The 20,176-nt window shown below is 42.2% G+C and overlaps 1 protein-coding gene across 1 annotated transcript in view; it reads left to right on the forward strand.

Annotated features, from left to right (window-relative positions):
* The window catches only part of LOC311243993 (myosin-7B-like), a gene marked incomplete at both ends in the record, with an annotated part of 128,528 nt that overhangs the window by 100,352 nt on the left and 8,000 nt on the right, over positions 1-20,176 (forward strand). Inside the window, 8 exons of the mRNA XM_084333401.1 lie at positions 346-529; positions 4,088-4,253; positions 5,421-5,545; positions 7,903-8,018; positions 8,458-8,644; positions 9,100-9,309; positions 11,820-11,945; positions 13,911-14,001. Of these exons, the coding sequence (XP_084189527.1) occupies positions 346-529; positions 4,088-4,253; positions 5,421-5,545; positions 7,903-8,018; positions 8,458-8,644; positions 9,100-9,309; positions 11,820-11,945; positions 13,911-14,001 (1,205 nt within the window). The remainder of the gene's footprint in view (positions 1-345; positions 530-4,087; positions 4,254-5,420; positions 5,546-7,902; positions 8,019-8,457; positions 8,645-9,099; positions 9,310-11,819; positions 11,946-13,910; positions 14,002-20,176) is intronic.

Raw genomic sequence — 20,176 nt, forward strand, 5'->3', positions numbered from 1 at the left:
CTCAGAATAGGTTGAGGTAGAGCAGGTATGGTTTGACGTTGGAGGCGGTATGAAGCTGATCTATGGGGCCAGTGGTGCTCATATCCAGTAAGAGGTAGAACGGTCACTGGAAACTCTATATCGATATATCAACTCAGAGAGACAGGGACAGGGGTTCGAAAATCTCCCAGAGCAAATGAGATTGGATAGATAGATACGATAGATAGATGGATACGATAGATAGTAGAGGACCAAGGATGAGAAATAAAGAAATAAAGGACTGGAAGATAAGTTGTTGTTGTTGTTGTTGTTGTTGTTGTTGTTGTTGTTGTTGTTGTTGTTGTTGTTGTTGTTGTTGTTTTCTAGGAAGAAGTTGGTGGTGCGGCTACAGACAGTAGAAGAAGCAGTGGAAACATCTCACGCTAAATGTTCTTCTTTGGAGAAGACAAAGCTGCGTCTGACGACAGAGATCGAAGACCTGATGGTTGAACTGGAGCGCTCCAACGCTGCTGCCCTGGCTCTGGACAAGAGACAACGCAACTTCGACAGGGTCAGACCCGAGCCTTAACTCATTGACAGCCACGTTGGGAACGGGATATGACTATGTGCTGCCAACGCATTAAACCTATGGAGTCGCTCACCTTGTTTGCAGGGCTATAACTATATATATATATTATAGCTATGGATGCAATAATATGGTTTTAGAGCGGTTTAGGGTAATTCGTGGGAGGCTAGTAATAGGCCGCGATGCATACTGTTGAGATTGTCAGTCGATCACTGAACCTTGCCGTAAGTAGTATCTTGCATTCCTGTTAGGGATGCTCGATATTGGCTTTTTTACCGATACCGATATTCCGATATTGTCCAACTCTTAATTTCGATACCGATACCGATACCGATATCAACCGATACCGATATATGCAGGGTTTCCCCCCAAAAAAACAGAATAATTTCAGGTAACTAATAATTTCACTGGATGCATTCAAAAGGCTTTCTAAATGTAAGCATTATCTGTGCAAAATATGATAATTAAAAAAGTAAAGATTAACATTACATATCTCTTGTTGTTGAATTAAACCAACATGCATACTTTTGACAATAAATAAAATAAGAATTGGTTCTTACTTGCTTGCCTGTGTAAATAAAGGTTTAAAAAAAAAAAAAAATTGTTATTGTTTTTTTTTTTTTTTTTTTACCGATACCGATATTTTCCGATATCACATTTTACTGCCGATATCGGCCGATAATATCGGTCGGCCGATAATATCGGACATCCCTAATTCCTGTTAATGTCTTATCGCTCCTTGCCACGGAGGATAAGTTCATTCGCCGTTCGTGTTTTGAGCTTTATATGCTCTTCCTGGTTACTGTTGAGATTGTCAGTCGATCACTGAACCTGGCCGTAAGTAGTATCCTGCATTCCTGTTAATGTCTTATCGCTCCTTGCCACTGAGGATAAGTTCATTCCCGTTCATATTTTGATTATCGTGTCATTGCTTATCGTTTTGGTATAACGTTACTATGTGCTGATGTAGCACCGTCGCCCGACGTGTTTCTTTTGTTATGTGTTTTGAAGACAACGTTTCTCCCCTTTGCTTTCCCCATTTTGTGATACAGCTCAGTTTATATATTATGCTACAGCGTGTTTTTGGTGACTTGAATTCTCCCCTTTGCTTTCACTTTTTTGAGACAAAGTATTCTCCTCTTTTCTTTGTACACCGCTGTCGTTGTGTAAGCCCTGCACAATTCTAATAAAAGTATCCTTTGGCAGGGCGGATGGGTGGCGCAGCGGACATTGCGCTCGTCACCAACACAAGAGACACCGGGTTCGACTCCGGCTGTCGGCGTTGCCTCCGGCTTGGGCCAGCCGTCATACTAACTCAATTGGCAGAGTTAGCGGGTGGGAAGTCGTGAGTGGTAATCTGGACGTTGTAAACAGCGACTCCTACAGGTCGGTTGGGGCGCCTGCACAGCAGAGACAGGAAAATGGCGGGGGTGGTGTGAGCCTCCTACACGTTACTCCTCGCCAAATGAGAGTCCGCGCTGGCAGGTGAAAAGATGCGACTGGCTGCCTACACATGTATCGGAGGGGACATGCGATGGGCTTCTATCCTCCCTACAACTGGCCAGTGGGGGGCACATGCGAGCAACGTTCAAGACAGGGGAGGGGAGAATTGGCACGGCTGTTGAATGAGCTCAGTGGCAATCTTTCATGTCTGGTAATTTTTAGCATGGTGTTATTCACCGCCAAAGATTTAAAAAAAAATTATATTCTCCTTTGGTTCATCACAATTTACTTAAGCCTAGTAACAGACACAATATTTCATTCCCTGAGATCCATAGATGTCCCTAGATACCAGGATTTTCAGAAAATAGGGCTAGGGCTTACAAGGTTAAGCTGCTAGTGTCTCTGCCTCCGAGTGCGCCTAGCTGCTCCAAATTGCCTCTGATTAGGCTAGACAGGTAGTAACTTGAGTCAGCTGCTGCTTTCCTGACTGCAATTACTGTAAATCCAACAAGGCAACGATCACTGTCTCCAAAATAAACCTTATATCACTTTAATATTTAATTGTTTTGTATAACTTTGAGATCATTCTAAAAGGACATATTTTATGTTTTAATCACAGGTTGGTTGGTTGGTTGCATGGTTGGTTGGATGGATGATGTGTTGGTTAGATGGTTGGTTGGTTGTAGTAGTAGTGATCTTTAATTGTGGAGCCCAAGCCCTAGGAGTTGTTTCTCAGCACAATCCATGCTGTAATTCATACTGGATACTGGAGCCGATTTAATTGGACGATCACAGACATATCGGTATTGGCCGATATGTTGGCTGATAGGTGCCGATATTAAAACTTTTTGTACAGAACATAATGCAGAGAAGAAATGCTTGTGGCCATTTAGTTGTCATCACAGTTTGTTCAGCAGAGAGTTTCAAGTTTCTCAAGTTTCTTTAATAGTTGTCATACAGAAGTACAGAATACTTTCATACAAAATGCTTCTTACTGTTACGCTCCAGAGACTGTGCTAGACAAGATAGTATCAAATAACATAGTATAGCATGTAGTTTAGAAGAAGAAAATGAGGGCACAGTGTTCGGTATAGACATATGTACAATGTTCTGAGTTACCATATAATATACAATACTATGCAGTGTACTAATGTACAGTACTATATAGTGCAAAGCAGAAATGGGATGAGGTACAATTTAGGTACAATTTACAGTAAGGTGTACGAGTTGTAGTGCAATCCTTCATCAATAAATATAAAGTGTGGGGAGTGGGTGCTACAGTGTGTTTGTTTAAAGTGGGTGTGTGCTATAAAGTGTGTGGAGTGGGTGCTACAGTGTGTTTGTTTAAAGTGAGTGTGTGCGTGTGGATGTGTGTGCTATGTGCGTTTGGTGGTTGTTGTTGTGTAGGGGAGGATCTATGGTGGTTGTTGTTGTGTAGTGTTCATTCATTGTTCGTTTAGCAGCCTGATGGCCTGGGGAGAGCGCTCCAACTCCATTGTTTACATATAACAATCTCATAGCTACCTTGAGTAGAGTAAGAGAATACATGGTTTAAAGTTAGCAGAGAGGACATCAGACGTCTAGCTTGATAGAGTAGAGAACACGTGGTTTAAAGTTATTAGAAGACATCAGACATTTTGTTAGTGACTACACTCATTATGTTGTTAATTCATTTAATACACCTACCTATTACCTAGTGAATATTAAGCTATTTAGAATCAAAAATTTAATAGAACATGCAATGCAGACTAGTTTGGTAACAGCTCAAATATAATTACTGTTAATGTCTCACAATTTTCTTTTTTTTCTTTATTTTACAGATGGTGGAGGGTGGCAAAAGTAAAGTATTTACTTTTAAAGTACTTTTAAATCCGATATCGGAATATATTACTCCCTAATATCGGTATCGGCATCGGCCCCAAAAATCCAGTATCTGTCAGGCTCTGGATACCCACAGCTCTGGCTAGTTAACCACAAAACGAATACCAAGCCAATGCGGCCACGCTCCAATAAATACATGCCGAAACATACTCCACAGTGTCCCCAAAGTAGTTCTCAGCTTTCAGAGATCCAAAACTTTGAACTTACTCTGTTCTGCAGGTGCTGTGTGAGTGGAGACAGAAGTACGAGGAGACACAGACAGAGCTGGACGTGTCTCAGAAAGAGTCTCGCAGTCTGAGTACTGAGCTCGTCAAACTGAAGAACTGTTACGAAGAAGCTTTGGACCACCTGGAAACCGTCAAACGAGAAAACAAAAACCTCCAAGGTCCTGTCTGTAAATGTCTACTTCACAATACAGCTGGCTGACTGACCCCTAGCTAACAAACTGACTGACTTAGTACCTATTTTAGCTAACTAACTGACTGACTCACTGACTACCTAGCTAACAAACTGATTGACTGACTACTGACAATATAAAAAAGCTGAGTTCTTTTAATTGATATTTATGAGCCGGCTGAACAGAGATTGAGACACAGGAGACAGGGTAGATTCAAGTTGGTTAATCGCCAACTGGGGTTTACTTTCTGAAGCCGGGACCAAGCCCGCGTCGAGCCTCACGCAGGAGTGCCTCACCGCGGAACAAGGTGTCCATCAACACAAACAGACACGGTTTATATACGGTTTTGTGTGTCATCTGACACTTGGTTGGGGATGACTTCAGTGGCTGTTTTAGCCTGGCCAAAGGTCTCAGTTCCCAAAAGGCTGCTAGGTCAAGCGGTATTCCGCTGACTGCTTAATTTATCGAGACTTACTGTCTCCATGGTGTGAGAGAGAATGTTGCTGAATATGATGTCATGCTCAGCTGGCCTGCCCAAAGGCCGAAGGTGCCAGGCACAGGTCGTTAGGTCAATGTATTTTGACACCTAGTGTGGACACAGACTTGGGACAATGGAACAGAGGGAGTGGGAATGTACTTTTGACTATGTGAGATATTAATGAACTATAAATAACTATCTCTACCTAGCTAAAGAAAAATTACTGTCTGACTGACTACCCAGCTAACAAACTGACTGACAACCTAGCTAACAAACTGACTGACTACCTACTGTAGCTAACAAACTGACTGACTCACTAACTATATAGCTAATAAACAGATTGACTGACTATCTACTGTAGCTAACAAACTGACTGACTGACTGACTGAATACCTAGCTAACAAACTGACTGACTGACTACCTACTGTAGCTAACAAACTGACTGGCTACCTAGCTAACAAACGACTACTGTACATAGCTAACAAACAGACTGAATACCTAGCTAACAAACTGATTGACTACCTAGATTCAAACTGACTGACTGACTGACTGACTACCTAGCTAACAAACTGGCTGACAGACTGATTGGTTGATTTGTTGGTTGGTTGATTTATTTATTTATGTATTTCTTTCTTTATTTACATATTAACTGTAGTATGTGTGTGTTTTCTCTCCAGAAGAGATCCTGGACCTGGCAGATCAGATCGGTCAGGGAGGGAAGACGATCTATGAGCTGGAGAGGGTGAAGAAGATCCTGGATGTAGAGAAGTGTGACATCAGAACTGCTCTGGAGGAGGCAGAGGTTAGTTATAACTAACCAGTTAGTTAGTTATCGCGCCTCTATATTTTGTTTTGCGTTGTATTCATGTACAGGCGCTCCAGTGTGCCTGGCTCATGAAATTCAGATAAAACTGAATTAAACTAGGCATTGCAGATCAAATATGAATTAAGATGTTTGTTGTCTAAATGTTGTCACAAAATATGTGAACCATTTAGGTTGTTGGATTAAAATAGCATAGTTGATTGTATTTCCCACATGCTAGGTCTGTGCTCCTCTGTGCTCCATGCTAGGAGAAAAAGTGATTAAAATGTATTAGTTTCAATCAGACTATCCTGAACCGGCGTAAGGGCTCTACATGCTCGGGCAACTGCAACGCAACTGTGACGCAACATCGACAATGCAACAATGTTGCAGACACTCTGCATTTATACTTCTGCAACGGCTATGCGCAGCCTATGCAACATTGTACCCCATATGTAGCTAGGTTCCCTAGATGAAACTTCCCTTCTCAACCAACCCATTGATAACAACCCATATAATAGCCGTGTTTATGTTTGTTTTTGCTTGTGTTCTTGTATATAGTGTAATATAGTTATATTTAGTTAGTTTGTTAGTTCGTTAGTTTAGGTTAGTTGTAACGTTAGTTTAGGTTCATTTTAACGTTAGATAATGTACAAAATAAACGTCTTTGGGTGGCTGGGTAGCGCAGCGGACATTGCGCTCGTCACCAACGCAAGAGACACCGGTATCGAATCCGGCTGTCGCCGTTGCCTCCGGCTTGGGCGGTCCGTCACACTAACTCAATTGGCAAAATAATTTCAAAATAAATAAACGTCTATCCGGTGTTTTAGACGTCGCTCTTTTATTTTCAAACCCCCCGACCAGAAGTATTATTGCTGCTATCGCTAGCGACTTGTGTCGTCCGGTTCTGTGTTTTTGAGCTGACGCTAAATACAAATGTTGAGATTGTTGGCGAACAACTAACTAGGTTATTATAATGTAAACGGGAAAGAAAACAGCATTCAATTAGCCATATGCATATACAAATGATAATTACAAACATAAACAGCGCATACAAGAGACAACAACATACCGTTAGCCAGTTAGATCGCCTATGGGGCTTTTCTCATTACAGGCCTATGGCTACGAGTGTCTCTTAAATAGTGCGTCACACAGACGCTGAATCAGCCCACCTGTTCACAGTTTCCGTCTCCGCCCACTAGGTGGCACCAGATGATAAATAATACTTGTATAATAAGTGCCTCTATAATAATAATAATAATAATAATAATAATAATAATAATAATAATAATAATAATATCTCTGTAGGAAGGGCGCTGGATAATTCTCCAGGTATTGCACTACCACCCCTGCAGGACTTATACAATAGGAGGTGCAAATCCAGAGCCTGCAGAATAATGAAGGACCCTCACCACCCCAACAATAGCCTGTTCAAGCTGCTGCGGTCGGGCAAGCGCCTCCGCATACTGTACATGCAGCAAGAACAGAGAGACTCAGACTCAGCTTCTTCACCCAGGCCATCAGAACACTGAACACTGATCTCTCCACACAGAAGCACACATGAACACACATGAACACACATGAACACACACACACACATGAACACACACACACACACACACACACACACACACACACACACACACACACACACACACACACACACACACACACACACACACACACACACACACACATAGTATAACTGTATATTGTATAGTAGTGTATATAGGACTCATTATTACCTTAATTCGTAAGCTTAGCATTGTATTGTATTTTATCTTAGTACTTATGTGTATTTTATTATCTATTCTATTTTATTCTATTATTATTTGCACAATCAAGGCGGGCATGGCCACCTTCATTTCACTACATGTCTCGTGTATGTACAGTATGTGACGAATAAATCTTTTGAATCTTGAATCTTGAAACCAGAGCCACTGCCCTCCACTGCTTCCCTCACTGTCCCGTCATCCAAACTTAAAAACGTTGGTGATCGGGCCTGTTTCTGTGTATCTCATGCTGTTTCCCCGTTTCCCCCGTGGTCTTATGTTCCTTTTTGTTTCTTTGTTTTTCTTTGTTTCTCTCTCTGCCTACTGTCAGCGACTTCGGGTTCTTGAGAAGCACTATACAAATAAAATGTTATTATTATTATTATTCAGGGTTGCTGAATTTTCGAATAAACTATTTGTTCATTAGTTTCTAGGAGGTATTTAATCATTATTATTGACCCCCCCCCCCCCCCCCTCCCGCCCCCAAGTCTAAGTGCTAAATGCTAACTACAGTAAGTGTTACCTAAAACACTACATTGCAGTACATTGCCATGCAGGTGTAATTGTATTTGACTGTTACTCCAGGGAACTCTGGAACACGAGGAAGGTAAGGCACTCAGAGTTCAACTGGAGCTGCAGCAGGTGAAGACTGAGATCGACAGGAAGATATCCGAGAAGGAGGAAGAGATGGAAAACCTCAGGTGAATACAGACCTCAATAACTAACTTCCAAACACTAAACTACTACAGTACTATTACTATTATCTACCAAGACTGAGGATGACAAGGTGATCTGTGAGAAGAATTTAGTTACCAGGTAAACTAACCCTAAACCTAAATCTTAATTCTAATTAATCACCTAGCTGACTAACCAACTGGCAAATACATCTCATTAGCTACTAACTAACCAAAATAATCCCCAAGTGAATTGACTGACAAACCAAACTACATCACTGACTACCTAACTATTTCCTTGGCTACATGCCTACTCAGCTAACTGCCTGGCTGACTGACTCTCTGAAAGGATACTACCTTCATACATACATACATACCTAACTTACTACCTGAGCGATATAGAATATATACCTAGATTATTTTTGTAGTAATTATCTAGTTAGCTAATACCAGTGTTGTTCACCAGGCGAAATCACCAGCGCTCTCTGGAAACGATGCAGACCAGGCTGGATGCTGAGGTCCGTCATCGTAGTGAAGCCGTTCGTCTGAGGAAGAAGATGGAGGCAGACCTCAATGAGATGGAGATTCAGCTGAGTTACGCCAATAGACAGGCTGCAGAGAGCCAGATGATGATACGACACCTACAGATTCAGGTATATAATATAATATATAATATGATATGATATAATATAATATAATAATAATAATAATATTATATTATATAATAGAGCCAGAGGATAATACAACACCTACAGTACAGATACAGGTATACCATACTATATATATAATATAATAGAGCCAGAGGATAAGATGACACATACAAACACAGGTATACTATATATAATATAGTATATGTATATATATCTATATACACAGTATATAGATGCCGTCCTATCCAGACCTGGACCTATAACCATACAGTATCTACTGTATAACATGCTTTAGCTTTTTTCAATTGGCAGTTTATTTTTTTGGTGATGAAATTGAATAATTTAGATGCACATATTATTTGATCAAATAATCTTTGGATGAATCGCTTACTACAAATATAATGTAATATAAGTGTTTCCATGGTCAATAGTGACACGGGATAGCTCTCTCTTCTCAGGTTAAAGAACACCAGATGGAGTTAGATGAGAACCTCCATCAAACCAATCAGTTCAAAGAACAGATCCTTCTCACGGACCGGCGCTGTTTGATGCTGAGCGCAGAGGGGGAGGAGCTGCGCAACGTTCTAGAACAAACCGACCGTGTCCGCAAGATGGCCGAACACGAACTGGTGGAGTCCGCAGAGAGAGTCAACTTGCTGAATTCACAGGTGGGACACACACACGCACACACGCACACACACACACGCACACACACACACACACACACACAGAAGGACTTATTGATAGTCATGAACATGAACAACTGAAACTTGAACTTGTGATGTCATCAAGATATCTTAACACTGTTAATTGTTTTATCAATTGTTTGGCAATTGAATTACAAATATTGTTTGACTGAATGATTATTGACTCACTGACTGATTGATAGATTGATTGATGGACACGGAAGAGGTGGACGCGGGCAAATACTGCGGCATGGTGGTCATGCTGGACCTACAAAAGGCATTTCGACACTGTCAATCACTCCATTCTGATTGACAAGCTAAAAGCTTGTAAAAGCTACAAGCTAAAAATGACATGTCGTCAGCTTGTGACTGCAACTTGTTCCTGTTCGCGGACGACTCAGCCCTGCTGGTCTCTGACAAGAACAAGTTACAGGTTGAAAAAACCCTCAGCTCTGAACTAGGCAAAATCTGCACCTGGCTCGCTGATAACAAACTATCATTACACCTGGGTAAAAGTCCATTCTCTTCGGTTAAAATAACAAACTCAGCAAGACCGACGGCTTCTCAGTTACAGTGGGTGACAATATTGTCACAAGGAAAGATGAAATTACATACCTAGGTTCCATCCTAGAGGCAAGTCTTTCCTGTGACAAAATGGCATCCAATGTAATAAAAAAGAGTCAACCAACGAACTAGATACATTTTTTTTCCTACTTTTTCTGCTCCTTTTTTCTGTATTTTTCTCCCATCCAAATTTTAGTTGTTATGCCAATTCTCCCCTCTCCTTCCTGGTCGTTGCGCGCATTTGCCCCCCACCTGCCGGTCTAGGGAGGGTTGATAGATACTATCACATGTCCCCTCCGATACATGTGGAGTCAGCCAGCTGCTTCTTTTCACCTGACAGCGAGGACTCACTGGGGGAGCGTAACGCGTGGGAGGCTCACACTACTTCCCCCAGTTCCCTCCCTCGCTGAGCAGGCGCCCCGACCGACCTGTAGGAGTCGCTGTTTATAACGACCAGGATAGACACCCCGCCGGCTTCCCACCCACTAACACTGCCAATTGGTTAGTATGGACGACCGACCAAGCAAGTAGAGTAGACAGAGTACAGCAACTTGCAATGGGCCTGGTCTACAAGATACACTACACGACTAAGGTACCCATGTACATGTCAAAATACTTCCCAAAGGTCAGTGAATACCACGACCACAACACCAGAGGGATTTCGTCGATAATCCAATGTACAGTTACCCCCCCCCCCCCCCCAACCACCTCCAATGTACAGTTTCCCCCCCCCCCCCCCCCCCCCTCCACCCCACCTACCCAACCTCCTCCAATGTACAGTTTCTTCGTCAAATGTATACTCTCTTTTATAGACTATTTTTGTATCACAAACAATACTGTATTTGTAAATCTGGTATGTCATAAATGTATAGATGTAGCAGTATTGTCTATCTGTATGTCATGTACCGTAAATCCTCTAATAGTGGAGGGTACTCGAATAAAGGACGGGCCTCTTATATAAGCCGGGGGTTTGATACATGGAGACAAATACAGGCCGGATTCCAATACAAGGTCGCAAAAAATACGTTTATTTTAAATTTTTCGTGCCGTGATATAGAATGAGATAAACTCTTGCCAATGCAAATTAAGTGCTGCCTCCCGCTACACTGACTACATTAACGTTTCCCTCTCGTTGGAGTTAGCTTTAGCGTTAGCTAACGTTGTCATATCTAGATCTGTGGTGTCAGCTGGATGACGTTGGCTTTGTTTTGCAAATGTTAACGTTCGCTATCTATATGGCGTTGGCAGGCGGGGCTGGCGTTGTCCAGTCGACATTACAGATCATGATGGCTATGATAGCGTTAGCAAAAGCTACTGCATGTTACTGTATCAATGCAACTCGATTCGACTGAGGTACGTGATATTTTTCCGTAGCCTCTGTTTCCGACAACGCTCTCTGATTGGCTAGGCCGCGTAGTCGAGAAGGTACCACACGCTAAATCGTCCCGGACCCCGCAACCTATAGACAGTTCCAACTTCAGTGTGTGAATTACGTTAATCCACCACAGTTTCACCCTGACAAAGCAAATACTCATGTGATCTGTTTATGTTTATGTCTAAATAAAATCAATCAATCAATCAATCACAATTACAATTGGCCAGTTTGTGAAATTAAGGCCTGCCTCTTATATAAGTCTCTCTCTAATAAAGGCCTGGTGCTCTTTGCAGCTGAGGTAAATACAAGGCCCGTCCTATATTTGAGGATTTACGGTATATCATATATGTTATGATGAATTGAAAATGGGGGACCCTGATGTAAACAAGACGAAAGTCTTTCTCTGGTCTGCATCCCCTTAACAATTGTGTGTATTGAGCTGTACTGTATTGTACCCATTCTGCAATCTGTTAATACAATCAATCAATCAATCAATCAATCAATCAATCAATCAATCAATCAATCAATCAATCAATCAATTGATATGTTCCAGAACTCAGGGCTGATGAATCATAAGAAGAAGTTGGAGACGGATCTGTCCCTGCTGGTTGGAGAGGTGGACGAGGTCACGGAGGAGAGCCGCTCTGCTGTGGAGAAAACCAAGAAGGCCATCACTGATGTTAGTACACACCCCTAACCCCTTACCTTAACCATTAATCCATACCTGAACCATTCATTCTTGCCTTAACAATTAGTCCTTATGGATTTGCTTAATCTTTACCTTAACTGTTAATCCTTACCCTAACCCTGAGAAGAAAGCCAAGAAGGCCATCGCTGATATTAGTACACAACCCTAACACCATACCTTAATCATTAATCCTTACTAGGGCTGACTCCTATTAGTCGAATAGTCGACTAATCGATCGAAAGGAGCCGTAGTCGACTGCCAACCTCTTAGTAAAAAAATAAATAAAATAAAATCATCATTCTTTCCAAAAGAAAAGAGGCCTAGAATCGTGGCTAACGCTAATGGCACGCATACCAGAGGCTAACTGCCTAAGAAAACAGGCACAGAGGCACTGAAAGAGGATTTCAACCCATCTAATGAACACACTAGACTAGACAAATATCAAGATGTATCCATCAGTGGACCAATTGAATGCTTTTGCAGAGGACAAGAAGCCTTCCGTTGACTCCTTCAGACATTAACACTTTGAGTGCCAGTGACGAGATTTATCGTTAGTTCATGCCAACCGTTTTTTTATTAGCGATTTGAATTAATATTTCATCAATCTAGTCTCACGTTAGTGCTGCAAACTCTCTGAGCTCCATTGGGAAAATACCGCCCCCTATCGTCTCTCCCTGTTGTACTGCACCCCATTGGATTAGACTGAATGAAACACATGGGGGGGGGGGGGGGGGGGGGGGGAATCCAGCTTCCTCATTTTACTTCTCCGGCAAGCCCCCCGAGAGGATCCAAGTCATTGCCGAGCCGCAAAACAGCGTGGAATACATATTTCCAGTACCCAGCGCTGGATCAATAAACGCGATCGATATTTGGAATGGCGATCAGGAATTCGAATAATCTTTTTGGAGAACATCTGATCTGAGGTAAGGAATCTATTTTACCAGTCTTAGGATAATCAGACCTTTTTTCACAGAGATATCAGCGTGTGCCATATGTGTGTGTGTGCGATCAGGAAATAAGAGATTCGATTTTTCAGCCCGCTTATATAGCGTGCATAAGTACACATATACTATCGATAATCTAGCGTTAAAATAGGCCGAAAAATTACAACGTTTTTTGTGTATTCCAGAATATTCCAGTAAAGGGCGTTTATCACAGAATCTTTATATTTTCCTGAAACTTTAAAAAAAACAGTTTTTCAAAATGGTATAAAACGGAAATGAACCGATTAAAAAACAATCCGTTTCGACAATGTTGACTGCAAACAAGTCATTGATAAGCGACGGCCAGATTAGACACATAATTTAAGACATAGTTTATGCGTTTGCAAATATGAGAGCTCTATCATTGAAGTGGGTGTGGTGGCATTCAACGGGGGTAAGGCGCACCGCATGGCTGGCAATCAAAGTGTTAAGCACCCCCCACAGCCCAAATGGAATGATAAAATTTTTTATAAAATTTGTTTACTTTTTTTTTTTCATAGTCGACTAATAGTCGACTATCGGCTAATTTCGGCCAATCATAGTCGACTATCCAAATCCTTAGTCGGGGACAGCCCTAATCCTTACCTAAACCTCCTTAATCATTGCCTTAGCCCTTAAAGTCTGAGAAGAAAGCCAAGAAGGCCAACATTGATACACAACCCTAATCTGTGTGTGTGTGTGTGTGTGTGTGTGTCTGTGTGTGTCTGTGTCTGTGTGTGTGTGTGTGTGTGCGTGTGTGTGTGTGTGTGTGTGTGTGTGCGTGTGTGTGTGTGTGTGTGTGTGTGTGTGTGTGTGTGTGTGTGTGTGTGTGTGTGTGTGTGTGTGTGTGTGTGTGTCTGTGTGTGTCTGTGTCTGTGTGTGTGTGTGTGCGTGTGCGTGTGTGTGTGTGTGTGTGTGTGTGTGTGTGTGTGTGTGTGTGTGTGTGTGTGTGTGTGTGTGTGTGTGTGTGTGTGTGTGTGTGTGCGCGCGCCAGGCTGCACTGATGGCAGAGGAGTTGAAGAAGGAACAGGACTGCAATACTCAGCTGGAGAGGATGAAGAGGAACATGGAGGCTACTGTTAAAGGTAAAACCAGATACCTTTCAAGGGGAGACGACCCAACGCAGTCTCACTTCCTGTAATGAGCTACACAAGGTGTGGCATTGGTGGGCTTACTTCCTCCAGGTGGTACACAGTAAATTTACTTACTTACTTACTTACTTACTTACTTACTTACTTACTTACTTACTTACTTACTTACTTACTTACTTACTTACTTACTTACTTACTTACGCCTGCTACCCCTTCTGGGGCATAGGCCGTCAACAAGTAAATTTACTGTGTATATAGTATAGCTCATACTGGCTTCAGCGTCTTGCTTCGCCTGTTGGACTGCTCCTGGATTGTAACACCTCAGACGTCAGACATTCCCCCCCAGACACTACAGAATTTCTACTCGTGCACCATGGAAAGTGTCTTGACAGGGAACCGCCTGGTCTGGGAACTGCACCATGCAGGACAGTGTGCCATCACCCTGTCCTAGACCTAGACCAGTGCCTGATGGCTTGGTTTAGAAAAGGTTGAACCTTGAGAACAGAGGTATCACACCTGATGTCATCGGAACCATTCAGGGTGTGTGCGCTCCATCCACTACCTCCATTTATGCAGGGAAGAGGTTATCGTCCCAAAACTGGCGTGAGGCCTCAGTCTTCACATATCTTCAGTCTCTGTTAGACAGCCTGTCTTTCTCGACTGTGAAGGTATATGCCTCGGCTATTTCAACATGGTTTTGTCACCAGGGTTTTAGCGATAAACAGAGATGCCACAGAGCCGTTCCTTAGTACTTTAAAGTCTAATGAAAGCCCATTTTGAGCCTTTGGAACAAGCCTCTCTGAGTCACTTGTTTTATTTTGGCCATCTTAACTACCATGCATGTCAGCGCATCAGCTCTATCAGTCCAACCAACCAGAATGCCTGGCCATCAATGGGGATGGTAGCAGTGTCATTCTGAGGCCCACGAATATCAAGAGCTCTTTCAGCTCTAGAGATGTTGGTACTCATTCTCGAACGGACATACATACGTAAAACGTATCAAGGAATTCCTTCGTAACTCGATTTCACATACTTATTCGGCATTCTCGAAGGCTTCGTATTGTAAATTCTTTGTAGGATTAAGTAGGATTTACGTACTCGAAAAGGCAGTTGTAAATCAGACAGACCGGTGTGCGCCCATGGTTTCAACAGCTTTCTCTGAGACAAGTCACTGGGGATTGCCGATACTACAGACATCCATGGAATTAAATAATTATAATACGACAATATTTGTATCATTAATAATTACGTTTTGCATTTATAGTCCTGACTCAATGAGACACCATGAGCGTTACACACACACACTGCAAACAAAATAAATAAGAACTAAACCGATCGCCACAGATATAGCTACTGTATAATGGAATATACTGTATTAATATGCCATATACTGTCTTCTTCTCTATGATATAATTTATTGTTGGTTTGATGTATTCCTATTGCTAAATGTGAGGCAAATTCAATCAACGAGAATGCGCATTTCAGTTTAAGAATCAACATATTTCATTTGTGGGAACCCAGCTACGAAGATTTTGGCCACATACGTAGACCGTTTCACACGTTCAGGAATCCGGAGGAGGATTTTAGTTTTTACAACGTTTTTACCAAGATAGTTACAAAGGTACTTACGAACACGTTCGAGAATGAGGACCATTGTTCTGAAGGCGTTTTACCCTCCTCCCCACTTCTAACGATATGGAAAGGAGCATGCATCTGTTATGTCCCATCCGTGCACTCTGTCTATGTGAGACGCATGGCGAGCTTCAGATCCACTCGACAGTTGCTCGGGTGTCATGGCGAAGCAGCCAGAGGCCGGGCTCTGTTAAAAGAAAATGCTTGTCTCACTTGCTGTGTGAAGGCATCGCTTTGTGCTACACCCAGGCAGGTCAGACTCCACCAGTCAGGGTCAGTGCATTCTACACGGTTAGTAGTTGCCTCCTCTGCTCTTCTCTTTTTTTGAAATTCTCTTTTTATTGATTTTCTCCAGGGTCCATACAATGTCATGACTTCACATTCATTTATCTCAGCCTTGTAGTACAATTTTCATCCATTGTTAATAACTCTGAGTTAACGTGCAGAAGTACAAGTACACACATGAGGACCAATACAGTCAATAACATCCTATACTTCTTTTTTTCTAGACAAACAAAAACAATAACCAAAAATAACTAAATAATATGTTGGGGTGCATCTTCCTGACACTCAACTCCCTTTACACAAGGTTCACTTAGAAATGAACCCGAAAGGACGTAGCTATAGGCCTACACATTAAACAAATGAAGATCGTCGTAACGGTGTAATGTACATTATCCATTTTTCCCATTTCTTCCAAAACTTGTCCTGTTGCAGTCTAAAAGAAAAAGTTATTATTTTCATCTAAAAAATATCATAAATAATATCAATCCAATCATCCACTGTAGGAATTTCTGTTCTTAACCACTTTCTAGTAATGGCTTTCCTGCTAGCAGCACTTAGAATCTGAAATATATATCTATCACCATTTTCTGATGCCATAGCGCCCAAATATAGACTCTCCAGCTTAAATGGAATGTCCACCTGGAATACTTTTTCAAAGCTTTTATGGACCTCCCTCCAGAAAGGCATCAGCAAGGGACAAGACCAGAATATGTGGTAATGATTTGCCTCTGAGAGGCCACACTGTCTCCAGCAGTTGGAAGATTTGGTATAATGACTCCCTTGTGCTGGAGTACTGAAGTAACTTGATGTTTTCCATTGTATTTCACATAAATCCTCCCATTCCTCTTCAATTATATTTAGGTTTCCCTCCCTTTCCCATTTCTGTTTTTACATACAATGAATTACCTTTCGTCTGTTGTAATCCCCTATAAAGTCTTGAGATGGTTTTTTGGTTTGAGTTCGAAACATAAGCCTCTCTGAAGACTTTTAATAAAATATTATCCAAAAGCGTTTGTTTACTTTGCTTCAATAATTGCTTGATATAGTGCCGAACTTGAAGAAATCTGTAAAAATCTTCGGAATTCGTTAAACTTATCCTTTGTGTCTGTTGTCATTTGTGTGGGTTAAACTCGTGAACAGTAAGATGAACCGTGGAATGTTTCTCGCACTAAGCAATAAAAAAAAAATACAACCAACAATAAATAATAACAATAGACAACAAGACGGTATTTGGAATATTAATTCAGTCTATTCTAGGATACGATCCGGTCAGTGGATACGATCCGGTCAGTGTTTCACAACACAGACTGGAATGTGTTCCGCGACACAGATAACATTAATGCCTACACGGAGACAGTGCTGGACTATGTTTGTACTAGGGTGAAAGAAACAATCCCCACTACCAAAATGAAAGTTTACCCAAATCAAAAACCCTGGGTAGACAAATCCGTCCGTGAAGCTCTGAGAGAGCGCACCAAAGCATACAACGACGGCCTAGAGGCAGGCAACATGAATGACCACAAGGTGGCGCGATACAACGTAAGGAGGACTGTGTCAGAGGCCAAACGACGCTACAGGGATAAAATTGAACTCCAGTTTGAACAAGCTGACTCTAGAGCTATGTGGCAGGGGCTCAAAACGATGACAGACTACAAAGGCGCCTCCCTCAAACTGAACAGTGACATCTCCTTAGCAAATGACCTCAATACCTTCTATGCGAGGTTTGATGCTGGTAATAACAACACCAGCTCACAAGCCTCGGCAATGGGGGGGGGGGGGGGGGGTCGGCTGCTGATGGAGGCGCAGTGTTCAGGGTAACAGAGCATGAGGTGAGGCGGACCTTTAAAAAAGTGAATATCAGGAAGGCAGCAGGTCCAGACGGCATCCCCGGCCGCGTCCTAAAAGTCTGTGCCGACCAACTGGCCCCAGTATTCACTGACATATTTAACCTGTCCTTAGAACAGGCTGTCATCCCCACCTGCCTGAAGAAGTCCACTATTATCCCTGTACCCAAAAAATCCAAGCCTGCTTGCCTCAACGACTACCGCCCTGTAGCTCTCACCTCCATAGCCATGAAGTGCTTCGAGAAGCTAGTAAAGGGCTACATCTGCTCCTCCCTCCCCATCAACATGGACCCCCTGCAATTTGCATACCGCCCCAACAGGTCCACGGAGGACGCCATATCCCATGTGCTGCACACAGCAGCATCACACCTGGACAAGAGGCAGGGGAACTATGTGAGAATGCTATTCATCGACTACAGCTCGGCATTCAATACCATAGTCCCCTCCATACTCATAGCCAAGCTCAGGGACCTGGGCTTGGGCTATGACCTCTGCCAGTGGGTCTTGGACTTCCTGACTGGCAGACCCCAGGTGGTGAGAGCAGGCAACTGCACCTCCTCATCCATCACCCTCAACATAGGGGCCCCCCAGGGCTGTGTTCTGAGTCCCCTCCTCTACTCCCTGTACACACACGACTGTGTGGCTCAGCGGAGTAGCAATACAATCGTCAAATTTGCTGACGACACAGTGGTGGTGGGCCTGATCTCTGCCAACGACGAGAGGGCCTACCTGGAAGAGGTCAAGGTCCTGGCGGGATGGTGCCAGGAAAACAGCCTCTCCCTGAACGTCAGCAAAACAAAGGAGATGATTGTGGACTTCAGGAGGTCGGGGGTCAAGGACTACAGCCCCCTCAGCATCGACGGGGCACCGGTTGAGAGAGTCAACAGCTTTAAGTACCTCGGAGCCTACATATCCGAGGACTTGACATGGACCACACACATTAACAGTGTTGTGAAGAAGGCACGACAACGCCTCTACTTCCTCAGGCGCCTAAGGAAGTTCCAAGTCAGCCAGAAGATCCTTAAGAACTTCTACTCATGTACAATAGAGAGCATCTTGACCGGCAACATCACCTCCTGGTTTGGGAATAGCACTGCACAAGACCAAAGCAGACTACAAAGAGTGACACGTTCAGCCGAACGCACAATTGGAGGGGGGCTCCCCACCCTCCAGAACATTTACTACAAGCGTTGCAAGGGCAAGGCTAAGAGAATCATTAAAGACTCCAGTCACCCGAACAACTGCCTCTTTGAACTGCTGCCGTCAGGCAAGCGATACAGGAGTCTCAAGGCGAGCACAGAAAGACTCAGAAGAAGCTTCTATCCCCAGGCCATCAGGCTGCTAAACGAACAATGAATGAACACTACACAACAACAACCACCAAACGCACATAGCACACACATCCACACGCACACACTCACTTTAAACAAACACACTGTAGCACCCACTCCACACACTTATAGCACACACCCACTTTAAACAAACACACTGTAGCACCCACTCCCCACACTTTATATTTATGGATGAAGGATTGCACTACAACTCGTACACCTTACTGTAAAATGTACCTAAAATTGTACCTCATCCCATTTCTGCTTTGCACTAGATAGTACTGTACATTAGTACACTGCATAGTATTGTGTATTGTATATTACATGGTAACTCAGAACATTGTACATATGTCTATACCGAACACTGTGACCTCATTTTCTTCTTCTAAATTCATGCTATATTATGTTATTATGTTATTTGATACTATCTTGTCTAGCACAGTCTCTGGAGCGTAACAGTAAGAAGCATTTTGTATGAAAGTATTCTGTACTTCTGTATGACAACTATTAAAGAACTTGAGAACTTGAACTCTACTATAGCTATATTGGGTATATTTTTTTATTTTTTTATAAAGAAATTGTATTCACTGTCATTTGCAGTGTGTGTGTGTAATGCTCATGGTGCCTCATTAAGTCATGACTATAAATGTAAAATGTAATTGTTAATGATATTGTTGTATTTATTATTATTATTATTATTTAATTATTATTATTTAATTATTATTATTTAATTATTATTATTATTATTATTATTATTATTATTATTATTATTATTATTATTATTATTATTATTATTATTATTATTATTATTATTATTTAATTCCGAGGATGTCTGTAGAATCAATGTGAACGCAATCACCAATGATTTCTCCCAAATGAAGCCTTTAACCAGTTTAATCACCTGTACATTGTATATTGCTATTGCACTTTACTGTTACATTTGCACTCTGGTTGGATGCCAAACTTGTTTTCGTTGTATTATGTTGTATTGTTCGTTGCTGTAATGACAATATATTTTAATCTAATCTAATCCAATTTTGATCAGTCGCTAATTGCTTTCGCTCTGCCTGTTGAATA

Source organism: Notolepis coatsorum (genome assembly GCF_963971535.1).
Source record: "Notolepis coatsorum genome assembly, chromosome: 17".
Lineage (NCBI taxonomy): Eukaryota > Metazoa > Chordata > Actinopteri > Aulopiformes > Paralepididae > Notolepis > Notolepis coatsorum.